The sequence below is a fragment of the Octodon degus genome, unplaced genomic scaffold, assembly GCF_000260255.1.
Source record: "Octodon degus isolate 3935 unplaced genomic scaffold, OctDeg1.0 scaffold00012, whole genome shotgun sequence".
NCBI classification, from domain to species: Eukaryota; Metazoa; Chordata; class Mammalia; order Rodentia; family Octodontidae; genus Octodon; species Octodon degus.
Window position 1 is genome coordinate 3,015,044 of NW_004524588.1, and position 16,171 is coordinate 3,031,214.

Consider the following 16,171-nt stretch of genomic DNA (forward strand, 5'->3'; position numbering starts at 1 on the left):
GGGGCTGGCTGGCATGTGGTGCTGGGGGATTGAACCGCGGTCCCTGTGCTTTGCTAAGCTTGTTCTAAGTAAGTACTTTAGAGCACTGAGCCATCTCACCAGCCCCCAATGATTATTAAAAAATATTTATCTATTATTTTTATTGAGTACTTTTTACTATACACTAAGAATTATATAACATGCTTTTGGGGCTTATTTTTTTTTTAATATTTATTTATTTTTATTACATTTATTTATTGTGTCTGTGTGTGTGTGGCCAGCTCAGCCCACCAGGGGGCGGGGCTGGCTGGCATGTGGTGCTGGGGGATCGAACCGAGGTCCCTGGGCTTTGCCAAGCTTGTTTCAAGTAGGTGCTTTAGACCACTGAGCCATCTCTCCAGCCCCTTATTTTGTAAATTTCATTGCATTTAGTATTAGCTTGTCCTAGAAAATGTTAGGATATTTAACAGAAAAGTACTAGTGTGTTTATGTTCATTTGCTTATAATCAGTAGCTTCTAACATTTTTAACATAGTAATGAAGGTGGTATTAGAGAAGCTCTACTGAAATCTGAGGTCTTTAAAGTTCCTCCTTTATGAAAGAGGTTCTCTGCAAGGTAAGAAAAAGTCAGTGGTCGGCAAGTTTCTTTTCTTGGTGGTAGCAGGTAGGTCCTCTAAGAATGTCCCTTGGAGCCAGCTGTCCTCAGCTCATAAATGTGTCCTGGGGTGGAAAAAGAAGTAAAATGCATAGTGGGCAAAGAGGTCCACTGTTTCAAAGCTAGCTACTTCAGTGTCCATGTGGCTCTGTGTCAACAGAAATGAATAAAATTAGAACAAGAAAAAAATCTCAATATTTGAGTTACTTTCCTAGTTTTCTTTAGAGTTTCTGTTGGTGTATAAAAGTCAGTATTGTCACTTGGCCATATTAAAATGCTTCCTCACAAAACAAATATGAGGAGAGATCTGGAAAATGATATGATTACATATGAGTTTGTGAAAATTTTTTGAATTGGGAAGAATGTTTTTTAGCCCAGAGATATTTAAGGAATTTGTGGAATTGATTTCAGTTTGAGCTTCTGGTTCTTGGTCCCCTGTCCATTCCTCATGTCTTCTGAAGCACAGAAAGCTGAGGTGGCGAGGCATCTACTAACCTACATTTGTGTAATAGTTTTTGTCTATAAAGAGTGCTCTTTTATAACTTTTATGCTCAAGATTTACAATAATCATCTGATACACATTACTCTCTTAAAAACTAGTATACCTATCAGACTCTAACTGGCAAAGGCGGATGTGATGGTACATGCCTGTGATCGCAGCAGTCAGGAGGCTGAGGCAGGAGGATCACTGTGAGTCCAAGTGCAGACTGAACTGCATAGCAAGCCTCTGTCTCAAGAAAACACATACATACTCACTCACAACACACACACACACACACACATACACACACACACACACACACACCCTGGAACAATTCATACTTTTTTTTTTTTTTTTTTTGCGGAACCGGGGATTGAACTCGGGCCCTTGCACTTGCCAGGGAAGCAGTTATTCCATTGAGCCATCTCCCTGGCCCAACAACTCATACTTTAACTGGCACTAAAAATAAAAAATTGAACCTCTTACTAAAGAACAATTGAGCTAGAGAAATGTGGTTACTTTTTTAATATAATTTTTTAGGTAGTAACATATAAGAACCCTGGATTTATTTACTATGCCTTTTTTTTTCTTTTCTTTCTTTCTTTCTTTCTTTCTTTTTTTTTTTCTTTTTCTTTTTTTTTTTTGAGACAAGGCCTTGCTATGCAGCTCAAGCTGGCTTTGAACTCACTTTGTAGCCCAGGCTGGCCTTGAACTCGCTTCCTAGCCCAGGCTGGTCTTGAACTTGCAGTGATCCTCCTGCCTCAAGTCTCCCCAGTGCTAGTATTACAGGCATGCATCACCATGCCCTGCCCTATCCTTTTAATTTAAAAAAGAAAGGAATAAAATAGTTCTAATTCAAATATTTTGCTACCATAAAAAGTAAACAGTTATAACTTTTGTTTGATTTCTATGAGTGCTAGGTTTCAGAAAATCAAGGAAATCTGTCAGGTACACTGTTCTCTTGTTGACTTTTCAAAGGCAGCCAGCCACTCCTGAATTAATTAAAAACAACAATACAAGAGGTATTAGATTACAGTATTGTGTGATTGATGACTCATTTTACTGCATAGAGAATAGCTGTCATTATCCTATCCATTTATTTTAGAATAGCTTGAGTTTATATTATAATATATTGGGGAGGTTGTTTTTTTGTAGAGCTAGATGTTGAACCCAGGGCCTCATGAATTCTAGCCAAGTGCTCTACTGCTGAGCCACATTCCTAGGACTATGTAATATGCTGCTTTGCAAAAACTGTAGCAATAGTAGGTTTAATGCAGGGTAACTTCAAAATACTGTAAGGAGACATAAACATAATTTAACATTTTTCAATCAGTAAGTTGTGGATAAAGACCATCCTGCAGTTGCTATCACATAATTGAATCTGAAAAGCTTCCTGAAGACTCTAAGAATGGAATAATAATTTTCAATTATTATTAATTATTATTAATAATAATTTTTATTACACTGGAATAAAAACATGATGAGGCAGAATGGAAATGCTTTTGAGAAGTTGAAACTTACTTGGTGATGGTAGTGAAACGCTAGCTTAAGATGCTGGTGGAAAGGATCCCGCACTCTTGCCACCCCCAGAGCCTTCATCTGCCTCATCTCACGGCCACCGGCACAGTGCTGGATGCATGGTTAACCATCAGGGTATGGGTGGGCCTGCTACATGTGGCTCGTTCATATTCTAAGTGTGGCCTTGTTAGTGTAGAGTACTGATCTAGTCTGTGTGAGCCACTGGGCTCAATCCCTGGCAAGGGAGGGAAAAGACGAAGGAAGGAAATTTTGAGATTTTTTTCCCCTTACTATTATGCTTAGTGATTATTTTATCTCTAGAGTCATATTTGGCATTGTATATGTCAATAGTTATTAAATAAGCGCAAGTCAATTTTTAGATCCAAGTAAAATTCACCCTTTGAGTTTTGTTACCTGAAAAGATTTCTATGTTTATTTCAGTGATTTGCTAACATTTGGATTTTGATTTTTCTCCTTTTTAAAGAATTCTAGGGACTGGGGAGATAGTTTGGCACTCTAAACACCTGCCTGGCAAGTGCAAGGACCAGGGTTTGATCCCCACTACCACATGTCAAGCCATCCCCAGAATCCCAGGCCCACTGTGCTGGCCTCCAGGTGTCCCACACCTGTAATCCCAGTGCTGGGGAGGCTGAGACAGGAGGATCACTATGAGTCCGAATTGCATAGCAAGACCCTGTATCACAAAAATGAATAAATAAAAATTATTTTTTACTACAAACTGATGCCCCACAGTTCATTCAAGTGTCTCCCTTATTTGGATGTTTTCAGCCGTTTGCTATTGTAAGTAATGCAGCAGTGGATAAGCACATATGTCACCTTCCATATGTGCCAATGTATCTAAGGAATAAATCCTTAGAGATAAAATTCCATTAAAAGAGATGATATGGGCTTTTGTAATTTTGATAGCTGTGGCCAAAATACTGCCCAGAGACGATTGATCCACCAGCAATGTTGTATGTTCCACCAGCAATGTTGGCACTGTGTTACCACTTTCTAAGTGTTTGTCATTTTTCATGTGAAAATGTAATCTTTGCATATGTATTTTAGAATATACAGTTTTAAAACAAGGTCTTGCTACTTACTTCAAGCTGGCCTTGACTTTACTACATAGCTCAGCTTGGTCTTGAACTATAGTGATCCTTCTGCTTCAGCCTCCTGAGTTCTGGGATTATGGGCATGTTCTACCCCATCTGGCCTTTTTTTGGTATGATTTGTAATAATTTCTTTTATTAATACATGCCTGAAGTACATAATGTTTACATTCATAAAGAAGTGCATTTTCTCCTTTATGAATGGCTTTAGGTGTAGTGGTATTCCTGTTGGTACATTGAAGGCATAGAGCTTGTACTCTCTGAAGGTTTTTGTTTTTGTTTTGAGACAGAATTTCTGTACAAGCTCAGGCCATCCTTGGGTTCACTCTGTGGCCCAGGCTAGTCTTCAGTGGATGACCCTCTTGCCTCAGCCTCTCAAGTACTACTTAAGTTTCATTAGTTCAATCTCCTGCCTCTAATTATTGTTTGGCTTTTTTATTTTTTTCAGTGCTGGAGATTGAAACATGGGTCTCATGTGTGTGAGGCAGTGCTGTGTCACTGTGCTATGCACTAGTCCTCTGCTTTTTATTGTTGTTCTGGAGGTAGAATGAAGGGCCTCACAAATGCTAAGCATGTGCACTGTCACGGAGCTACAAGCCAGCCATTCTTTGAGGGCAATTTTCATAAAAAAGCTAGGCATCATCTGGAATTTGCCAAATAAGTAGAGCAGCTACACTGTTTGGAAATTTAAGAAAAATGCCTAGCTCTAATGTAGTGAGACATACTGTATCATAGCTTGTAAAAACTGGCTCCAATAGTATTTTCCAAAAATGGTTTCAACAGTGGATTATTAGATTAAGTATACTTCTTTAGGAAACATTTACCTAATGTATAAATTCAGGTTCAAGTGTTTAAAAATTCATCATCTTTATAGTTACAGCTGGTATAAAAAGTGGGAGATTTCAAAACTAAACAATGGGGAAGATTAAGTTACTTTGCCAATCACCTAATATGGTGCCTAGGCAGGTAAATGAGTAACATACTGAGAGGAGGTTCTTGTGACTCCAGTAGGCGCATATAGAAATCTACTGAGACAGCCTAGGCTTAGAATTACAGGCTTTGAAAGGCAGGAGAGAACTATCCTGAAGATTTCAGGGACTTCCTGTGCATTCCTTTGAGTTTAAAAACTTTTAAGAGGTGCCAGACATGGTGCACACCTGTAATCCTGACACTCTGGAGGCTGAGGTAGGAGAATCAGGATGAGTTTGAAGTCAGCCTGGGGTACTATGAGTTCAAGGCCTACCTGAAGTGTGTAGTGAAACTTTGTCCCCAAAAAGCCAAAACAAACAAACAAAACTTTAAAAAGGAAATTTAGGCTGTCTGCTCCTGTGCGCTCCTGTGCGCTCCTATGTGTCCGCAGATAGCAGATCTTCCCGAGCAGCCAGCAGCGATCCAGACAAGATGGTGAAGGTTGGAGTGAACGGATTTGGCCGTATTGGATGCCTGGTCACCAGGGATGCTATTCTCTCTGGCAAGGTGGACATTGTGGCCATCAATGACCCTTTTATTGACCTCAGCTACATGGTCTACATGTTCCAGTACGATTCCACCCATGGCAGGTTCAATGGCACTGTCAAGGCTGAGAACGGGAAGCTCTCCATCAGCTGAAAGACTATCACCATCTTCCAAGAGCGAGATCCCGCCAACATCAAGTGGGGTGATGCTGGCGCCGAGTATGTAGTGGAGTCCACTGGTGTCTTCACTACCATGGAGAAGGCTGGGGCTCACCTGAAGGGTGGTGCCAAAAGGGTCATCATCTCTGCGCCTTCCGCTGATGCCCCCATGTTTGTGATGGGTGTGAATCACGAGAAGTATGACAGCTCCCTTAAGATTGTCAGCAGTACCACCAACTGCTTAGCCCCACTGGCCAAGGTCATCTATGACAACTTTGGCATTGTGGAGGGACTTATGACCACAGTGCACCCCATCATGCCACCCTGAAGGCTGTGGACGGCCCCTCTGGGAAGCTGTGGCATGATGGCCATGGGGCTGCCCAGAACATCATCCCTGCATCCACTGGCACTGCCAAGGCTGTGGGCAAGGTCATCCCACAGCTGAACGGGAGGCTCACAGGCGTGGCCTTCCGTGTGCCCACTCCCAATGTGTCAGTGGTGGATCTGACCTGTCACCTGGAGAAAGCGGCTAAATATGACGACATCAAGAAGGTGGTGGAAGCAGGCCTCAGATGGTCCCCTCAAAGGTATCCTGGGCTACACCGAGGGGCAGGTTGTGTCTTGCGACTTCAACAGTGACAGCCACTCTTCCACCTTTGATTCTGGGGCTGGCATTGCCCTGAATGATTACTTTGTGAAGCTCATTTCCTGGTATGACAGTGAGTTCGGCTACAGCAACAGGGTGGTGGACCTCATGGTCCACATGGCCTCCAAGGAGTAAGTGCCCCCCCCACAACCCAGCGAGACCAGAGGGATGGAGAGGCCACACTGTAGAAGTCGTCACTGGCCTACTCACCCCCAATACTGAGAATCTCCCCCTCACAGCTTCCATCCTAGGCCCCCTGGAAGGGGAAGGGCCTTGGGATCTCTGGCTCACTGCCCTTGCACACCATCAATAAATCCCATTGTACCAAAAAAAAAAAAAGGAAATTTATAGCTAAGTTGTTTAGGATACATATTTAATATAAATATAATCTTACATTGTTGTTATATTTTTTCTAATTATAAATATTTAAAAATCATATGTCTATAATCCTAGCTATGAAGGAGGTTGAGGTAGAAAGATTGCTTGAGTTTAAGAGTTCAAAGCCAGTCTGGGCAACATAGTGAATTCCCTGTCAGTTAATTTTGAAGCTATCGGTTAATTTTATTTTTCAGTGCTAGGGAATCACACACAGGGCCTCATACATACAGTTGGGCTAATGCTGCACCCGTGCCCCCACCAGCTGCCAAAAGCTGTTCATAATCACACCTATGAGCGAACTCCTCATCACCTGGTTAACTTCCTTTCTTGTATGTTTTGTTTTATTGCATTGAGACTATAATGAACTTATAACTTTTAACTTATTTTACTGTAATTAGTTTCTCAAGGTAAATATTAAATGATCTAGAGTTTTTATTACTCATATCCATATGGCTTAGTTTACTGTTAAACTATGTAAACTGTATGACTGACTATATAATACAAATTTTATTATATGCCTTCTCTCCTGTTGGCAGTATTGAAAGAATCAGGAAAAAAGCAAAGAAAACATCCAGAAGGCATTGCATGGGATCATCCTTTCTCAGTTCCAGAGCCTTCGCTTATTTATAATTTGTAAACGTTCCCTTTGCTAACATGCAATATTAGTCACTTTACTATCTAGCAATCTAAGAGAATAAAAATAATTCCTTCTGTCTCCTACTGAAGGTGGGTGGAGGCAAAGTAAAGAAGCCTGGAAAACGCGGCCGAAAGCCAGCCAAAATTGACTTGAAAGCGAAACTTGAGAGGAGCCGGCAGAGCGCGCGAGAATGCCGAGCCAGAAAAAAGCTGAGATACCAGTATTTGGAAGAGTTGGTATCCAGTCGGGAAAGAGCCATCTGTGCCCTCCGCGAGGAGCTGGAAATGGTAACTCCTTTCGTACATGCATGAAATAAATCAATCTCCATTTAGCAAGGAAATGCACATTAAAACCTAAAGCTATCAATTGTCAGCTATCCAGTTGGCAAACAATGGAAAGAATATTAATCTGTGAGCCAGGAGACAGGCAAGGACAGTGCATATGTAGTGGAATGTGGGAGCAGAACAGATGTGACCATGTCCTTGAGGGAAGTCGTGGGCTGGGAGAGACGGAGGATAATGCAGATGGTGCAGCGCTGGGAGGTGACTTAGTTACACTCTATTTAATTGTACTTCTTTGTTGTTAGTAAAATCACAGGGCACACACATACTGCTCTACTGAGAAAGCTGTTCATAACATACTGAGTGAGTAAAGCAGCATAACAGTAAAGCACTCCCTCGCTGTGTTTGTTTGACTTCCACGGATTCACTGTTTCACAGGTTTTCAAAATATATTCATCTAAATTATTTATTGTGGATTTTTTGCTGTATCACGGGATTTTGCACTACTGTACAGTGTATGTATGTTGTTAAAATTACGTAGGCTTATGCGTTTAAAAAATGGTTAAGAACATTAGAAGAAGTGTTTTCAAAAGTGTGGAAAAGGTTTCTAAAAGTTTGGGAAGGGTTTATAAAGCCTTAAAATGTATATGTATATATTAAAATAAATACAACGCCGTTACTCCGCTGATTTTCACTTAGCGCGGAGGCGTCTGGAACGTAAGCTCCGCGATAAGTGAGCGACCACTGTACTGTAACTGTGCATTGTATGCTGACATTTGTGTTAAATTAACTTTATTTTTCATGCTTTATTAATTCCCTCATTCAGACTTCGTGGGTGAGAAATATGAAAAAAAGTAGATAAAACAGAATTGAAATACCATTGCTATAAGATTAGGAAGGAGGTAAGAGATGGGAGAAGACAGGGGTGGAGTACTACCACAATTGGAAATCCAAACCGATTACCTCAAAGTTTTAGAAAGTAAGAAAACAAGGGAAGGGGATATAAAGAAGGATGTGAAATTAATTAATTAATTAATATATACATATATAATCTAGATATATAGTATAGAGCTGATATTTTAGTCAAATTTATCCTATGATATAATTTTTTTCCCCCCGAAAGGGTCTTGCTATGTAGTCCAGGCTGGTTTTGAACTCACTATGTAGCGCAGGCTGGCCTCAAAGTTGCAATGGATTAGAAATGATTTCCTACCTCCTGTAGTTTAAGCCACTTGGCAGAACCTTTCATCTATTTTGTCTTGTATTTTTTCCAAGTCCATAGTGCAGTACCTGCATCACACACCTAACAGTAGTGTATATATCTACTAGCCAGTAGATGCTTAGTGAATGTTTATTTTGAAAGTAGAAATAATTGTGTGACAGTTATAAAATGATACAAAATCTGATTAACCTGACCAAAACCTACATCACAAAAAGAATCAGCAGCAGTTTTTTCCAGCCCTCTAAAGGAAGGCAGGTCTCATGCAAGTAAGTCCTAAGTGACAAATGTTTGTACCATGCAGTGTGCGATCCTCAGCAGCCGAGTGGGTGCTGGCCACATCTAGGATTTCTCGGAGTGTTTCTTGAACTCTATTAACATCTTTACTTATGCATATTTTATATATTTCAGTACAAGCAATGGTGCATGGCAATGGACCAAGGAAAAATCCCTTCTGAAATTAAGGCCCTCCTTACTGGAGAAGAGCAGAACAAATCTCAGCAGAATTCAACCAGGCATAGCAAACCTGGGAAGCCAGAACCTAACAGCAACTCCTGTGAGTACAGTCTGTGGGAGGCTATGCTTAAGAGATGTCTCCAGGTAGGGTTTCTATTGATCATTTTCTTGGTACATCTTTAAATAAAATTAGCTATGGTGTTGTTTGTAATACACTTATAAGCAAGTGAAATGATATTAGATTCCAAATACTGAAATGGGTTCTGTAAAGAGCAATCGATAAATTTATGGAAATTTTAAAAGTAGATAGTGGGAATGGTACTAATCTAGTTATTGTTAATAGTACTACCTGTTATTTGAATTTTTATTTACAGTTTACAGAATGCTTTCACTTATATTTATCTTAAATATTTACTCCAATAATTGTATTGAAGAACTGCACTTTTTACACTGGGGTGGGTAGCTCAGTGGTAAAACATAATTTGCATGTGTGGGGGCCCTGGCTTCAATCCATAGCACCCAAACTAAAAAAAAAAAAACCAAATGTATAGTTCTGATTTTATACTTGAGAAGTAGCCCAGAGTAGAACTGGTCCCCACAGGACAGGCCCTCTCTGGTACAGTAGTCCATCACTTTAAGTTGGTTGTTAGTTCTGTGTGTGGATCAGTCCCAAGGCTTTGATCAAATCAAAGAGTCCACTAAGCCACAGCCCTGGACTCTTTTTTTCTGAGGTGCAATTCATATAACATAAAATTAAGCATTAATTTTTTAAAAAAAAATAACAATTAGGGGACAGGGAGATGGCTCAGTAAAATAACTGCTTGCCTGGCAAGTGCATGGTCCTGAGTTCAATCCCCAGTACCGCAAAATAAGTAATAAATAAATAAAGTAACAATCATTTAATATACTCACAAAATTATAGTGTCTAGTTACATATTTAATTACCCCAAAGAGCACCCTAAACCTGTTATGCAGATATTCCCTTTATTCCCTCTTCCCTAACCCCTTGCAACTATGAAGCTGCTTGCTGTCTATATGGATTTACCTACCCCAGGTGTGTCATACAGATCAATCATATGTTATGTGACTTCTATGTCTGGCTTTTGTCTAGCGCAGTGTTTTCAAGCTTTATCCACAGTTTAGCATGTATCATTACTTCCTTTTTCTTTATGGTCCAATAACATTCCTGTGTTTGTGTATACCACAGTTACCATGGTTGTGTCATTCATTCATCCCTCAGTGGACATTTGTTTCTACCTTTTGCCTATTGTGAACACCACTGCCATGAACATGTATTTTGCAGTTCTTTTTATAGGAGTCAAATTACTGGGCCATATGAAAATTGTATGTGGAACTTTTTGAAGAACTGCCAAACTGTTTTCCACCATGATGGAAACATTGTACGTTCGCACCAGTGAGGATTTGTCTGCATCTCATCAGGCACTTGTTATATTCATTCATTCACTCAAGAGATACAGTCCTGTTATGTGGCTCATGTTTACCGAAGATCGTGGGCTCAAGTGATCCTCCTACATCAGTCTCTTGGGTAGCTAACACTACAGGCATGCAGTACCACATCTACACCCTTTATTGTGGTTTTTGATTTTCAGAGAGAGGGGGTGGGGGTATCTGTGTGTCAGTGTTAACTGTGTTGTTTTTTGTTTTGTTGATTTTTAAGACTTTTTTTCTTTGTCTTTTTGAGATAAGGGTCTCACTATGCAGTTCAGGCTGCCCTTGAGCTCACCTTATAGCCCAGGCTGGTCTCGAAATCACAGTGATCTCCTGCCTCAGCCTTCTGAGTGCTGGGGTTACAGGCATGCATCTGCCCAGCTCTTTACTTATTCGTAGACTTTTATTAGGCACATGATTTGCACAAGAGTTTCTTCGATTATTTAAGCTCTAAGTTATCTTTCTACTTTCTTAATAATGTCCTTTGATGCACGAAGTATTTTAATTCTAATGAAGTCATTTACTTTTGTTTTTTCCTTGTTGGTACTGGGGATCAAACTCCAGACCTTGTGCTTGCCAGGCAGGCACTTATGCTGCTGAGCTACCTCCCAAGCCCATATCTTTTCTTTTCCTTTGTAGCTTATACTTTTTGCTGTTGTGTCTAAGTATTATGCATGTGGAAATCCAGTTGTCCCAGCACGATTTGTTGAAGAAACTGTAAAGGTTTTAGAATAAAGAGGTTAGGTGTTGTCTTCATGATTGTGATTACTGTGGAGTCCTTGAAAAAAATTGAAGGAAATGTGCTCTAGGGATGATGATGATGATGATGATGATGATGATGATGATGATGATGATGATGATGATGATGATTGTGTGTGTGTGTGTGTGTGTGTGTGTGTGTGTGTGTGTGTGTGAAATATGGAGCTCAAACCCAGTGTCTCCACATGCTAGGCAAACACTCCACCACCAGGCTTCCCCTCCCCAGCCCTAATTCTTTTTTCCCCTCCAATCAAACTTTATTGGTACATATTAGATGCATATAATGATCATGTCCATCATAGAGAACTTGTATCTGTACATGATATAGCTTTCCTTTTTTGCCCATTCCCTTCCCTTCATCCCTTCCGCCACTCCCCATTTATAGAAGCTTTGCTTCCATTTTTTCTTTCTTTTCTCATTATTTTTTACTTTTCTCTTCTTTCCTTTCACCCTCTCCCCTCCTTTGTCCTCCTCCCCACTTGAACATTTTCTTCCTGTTTCACAATAGCTATTATACATTTTGGTCCTTATTTACACTTTTGGTTTCTCACACCACAGAAGCAGTGCAGTATTTACACCTGTGTGTCTCATTTATTTGATTCAAGAAAATGATCTCAAAGTGCATCCATTTACCTAGAAATGTCTTGAGCTTATCCTTTTTATGGCAGAGTAGTACTCCTTTATATTAAAAAAAAACCCACATCTTTATCTGTTCATCAGTTGATGGGCATTTGGGTTGTTTCCAAGGTTTGGCTATTAGGAACTGTGCCGCTGTAAGCATGGGTGTGCATCTATCACTGTGCTATGATGTTTTTCATTCCTTCATGAAGATACAAACAAGCAGAATAACTGGCTTAATTAACTAGCAGAATAACTAGGACCTTTACTCCTAGTTTTCTGAATCTCCACACTGATCTCCAGTGATTGTACCAGTCTGTATTCCACCAAGAGTGGAGAAGGTTCCTTTTTCTGTACTTCCCTGCTAGCATTTGTTATTGATTGTTTGCTTAATAATAGCTTTTCTTTCCCCCATCCCTAATTCCAACATTTCATCTTTTAAAATTTTTATGTGATTGAAGGAATTTGCTTTTTTTGATAACTTTTATTACATGAAGTGACACTGAACTTTAAAAATAACCTCCCTGTAGGTACTATTCCCCCTCAAGTCATGCATTTAAAAACAGATTAACCAAACTTTGTTGACTTTCAAAACATTCTTACAATTTATTTTTTCAGGGTGAAGATCTTACACAGTGAGGAAGCGCGACTAAAGCCAGCATCTCATGTCCATGAAGGACAAGTGGCACGAATGTGCTCCTCGGCACGATGTACAGCTGCGGCTCAGTAGCCGTCTCCACAGACCGCGGTTTCTGCCAGAACGTGTGATCCCAGGTCGAGAAGACCTTGCTTTACCTTTCGGCACTTAGGAACTTTACACTCAGACCTGTTCTGTATTACTATCCATGACATATAACATGTGGTGAGGCTTGAAAGCACAGTAGCAATAGAGAAAAGTGGGGAAAGATTGTATTTTTGCACCTTAACTTCATATAACTTTATTGGTTAATTTATATTCTTAACATGTAATTCATGTCACTGTATGTGTCTATGTGTTTAGGTGTCTCCTTTCATGTTTTCGATTGCCCTAGAGAAAAACCAAATGGGCTGATGACTGACTTTAAATTCTCAGCCTTCACGGACCTAATATTATTTCCTTTGTATTTACTTGAGTAATGTTTCTTTTCTGCCTGAACCATGATTTCTCCTGTGAGCCATTCCAGCATAAGCTGTGAATATGTATTAACAAATATGTACATTTCTATTTTTTTAGTCCATAATAAAATGCCTGTTTTAAACAATATACATGTTATCTTACCAAAATCCACCAAGAAATCCCTCCAGACAGCTTCTATGTAAAACTTTTATTGCTGTTTTATTATTAAACTATATTTATAAAAGTTTGCTAGGGCCAAATCCAGACTTGGAGAATAATTACACAAATTTTGTTTTTAAGCAAGAAGTAACCTTTCAGGCATTTCAGCAGCATACACTGCATTGACGGTCTAGAGCATGTGTGTATGTATATGTGTTTCTATTGTGTATTTATGTATATATGTGGGGAGGACAGGAGTGAATGTTCACACACATTTTCTTGTGTGCTCTACTAGATTGGAGAATTTTCCTGAAGAAAATAGGATGAAACTAGCTGCTGAGATTGTTTCTGCCTTGAGATCTAGAGCAAAACAAAGGGACAAAGCAATGGACACATCTAGTGGCTTTAGCCATTAGCAGATACTTGCTGTCTTCCCTGGCGTGGGTGTCCTTACGACTGTGTCCTAAACCAGAAAGAAGCACACTGTGGTTGTGCATCTGCTTCAGCCTGTGCCTCCGCTGTGCGGCCAGGCATTGGCTCTGCAGTTGTGCGCAACGCTGCAGCCAGCAGGCCTCAGGGACGTGCAGAAGGGTGGAGCAGTGCTTTGCAGTTTCCATCACAGCTGCACTTGCCGTCTACCTGACCACCAAGCAGACTGATGGTTGAGGAACAAACCAAGTTCATATGATACAGACAGATGGACCTGGGCATGTTTTCATTTCCCCAGTAAGACACTTTGTCACTCTCTCTTCCCTCTCCCATAGATAAACCAGGAGTTGTGTTCTCTGTTGCTGCTAAATTATAATTGTTCTTCACTCTAATGGAGCAAATATTTGGCTTTTAAATAAAATATATTTTGTTAGAGACTGGCAGTTTAAGAGGAGGCACTGTAGTATAGCTTCTCCGTGAGGTGGAACATGAAATGGACCACACAGCTCAAGATTAGAACGTCTGCCCTTCTCATAGGCCACGCCTTTGAATTAGGTGCCTCCTCTTAGCCTAAGTTCCTGAAGTCCTCACATGTCAGCTGCCAACTCAGATCTGCAGGCTTCTAAGTATATTAGAGTATGACTTCTAATATACCACTAGCTCCACATGTTCATTTTCTCTGCATTTTGGAAGATTGGGAGTTTAAGGGTATTTAATTAATATCTTCTTAGGACCATAATTATTGATATTCAGGCATTCAGAATTTAAATGTTTTAAGTGTAGCTGTCTGGATTGTAATTGGGCATGTTTTTGCCCCCTAGTCTACTCAGTTGTGTATTTTTATTTTGCAAAACAACCCAAGACTGACATTATGTTGCTTTGCTTCAGTACCTTTTGAATTCCCCAGAAGAGTTCTTTGCAAAAAACATTCCAAATGCATGTGCTCTTCAATGGAACGTCTCCATTGTGCTTGAAGGGTTTCTACCCTGGTTGTAATTCTAAGTTACAGAGTCATTTCAGCTTCTTCCCTCTCCCCTAGTGTCCTTGCACGAGCAGTGACTTTGTTCCCAGGTAGAGGATATGCAATTTTAGGAGAAAATAAGTTACAATTTATTTGAGTTTATTCCTGAACCTACCTGGTATTGTCTTGGAGTACATCAAACCAAGAGAATGTTCCCTGGTCTTTATAAGGAATGTTGATTGCTTTAGGTACTGACAAAACTCTTTGGCCTTTGGCCGCTTTGTTTTTGTTTTTTTGTGGTTTTTTTCTTTGTTTTTTTCTTTGTTTTTTGGGGAACTGGGGATTGAACTCAGGCCCTTGCATTTGCCAGGCAATTGCTTATTCTACTGAGCTACTTCCTCACCTCCTCTTTGGCCACTTTGAAGCGTGTTAATGAATATCTCTAAAATAGCTTGTGCCTCCCTCTCCTCGCAGTGAAAATGCAGCACACTGAAGCCCCTTGCTTAGCACCTAGCAGTGACGACAGCAAGGCGGCTGAGGGAAGCAAGGGGCTACCCTCTGAGTCATGTTTTCACTTCCTTTTTTTCCCAAAGAAAGAAAGGAGGGAAGTACGTTTGTGTATTTAAATCATTCAAATTTTGTTAGTATTTTAGCATCAACTTCCCATGTTTTAGAAAAACTGAATGTAATAAATTTGACTGGGTAAGTTTTAGGATATAATTGAAGTTCTTAAATGTTTTTCTATTTTATCTAAAATCTTTCTGCTATTTCTAAATCAGAACTTTCTTCCTGCAGCAAATTCATATTACTGTTTGCCAGCTAATTGATGGGACTTAGCACCACCATTTAGCATTTTATTTTATCATCATTGAATTCTGGTAACTCTGATTTGGTTAATTACAGAAAGTAAAAGTTTAAATTGAATTTATCTTTAGTTAAAGGAAAAAATAAAACTTTAAAAAACGAATTCTGTATTTCACAAGAAATCAGTTGCATATTTGTAATTACATATTTTGCTTTTTTAAAAGGAGGATTATTAAACCACATGGTATTTGGGGGGCACTGAAAGAATTTTTCTTTCTCTTAAGGAGCATTGTACAATTATATTTTTATGAAAAATAAAATGTCTTTAACAGATATCTCAAATTGTCTGTTTTACAATTCTGAAATATATATGTATAAGCCTACACTAGTTGAAAGGGGGATAAGTATAGACCGAAGAATTGGGTCTGGGTCCATTTTCTGAGTCACCTTAAATTATTTTAATCTTGTTTCTTTATCATTAATAAAGGGAGAGAATAACTTTCATAGAGTAATTGGTAAGCTATAAAGTAGTTATGAGAAATTACTTGCTAAATAGTACTAAACTACATTAAATTTAAATATTTGCATTATGCTTATGGTACACTATAATGAGGGTTTAAGTCATTAGAGATAAATACATTCATTTAATGAATGGGACTCTATGGCATGTTGCAAGTACCACAGTTGCCCTGGTTTTTTTTAGCTATATTATTATGCGTATCCTTGAAATGGTACAGTTAAAGGCTCTTTTTAAGAATAATAGCCTGTTAATTAGGCTAATCTTTTTTTTTTGCTGGACCAGGGATTGAACTAAGGCCCTTGCGCTTGCCAGGCAAGCACTTATTCTACTGAGCTATCTCCCCAGCCCCTAATTAGGCTAATTTTAAGAACAACGAATGTCCCCACTGGCAGTAGTTATCTG

At 39.5% G+C, this 16,171-nt stretch overlaps 1 protein-coding gene and 1 pseudogene across 2 annotated transcripts in view; both read left to right on the top strand.

Moving 5' to 3' along the window:
* Crebl2 (cAMP responsive element binding protein like 2) overlaps positions 1-15,582 on the top strand; it is a 26,881-nt gene extending 11,299 nt beyond the window's left edge. The window contains exons 2-4 of the mRNA XM_023709488.1: positions 7,108-7,305; positions 8,930-9,074; positions 12,419-15,582. Of these exons, the coding sequence (XP_023565256.1) occupies positions 7,108-7,305; positions 8,930-9,074; positions 12,419-12,423 (348 nt within the window). The 3' untranslated portion in view covers positions 12,424-15,582. The remainder of the gene's footprint in view (positions 1-7,107; positions 7,306-8,929; positions 9,075-12,418) is intronic.
* Positions 5,096-6,252, top strand: LOC101585912 (annotated as a pseudogene). The gene has a single exon (XR_192375.2). The product of XR_192375.2 is annotated as a glyceraldehyde-3-phosphate dehydrogenase-like (transcript).
* Positions 15,583-16,171: the final 589 nt, after the last annotated feature.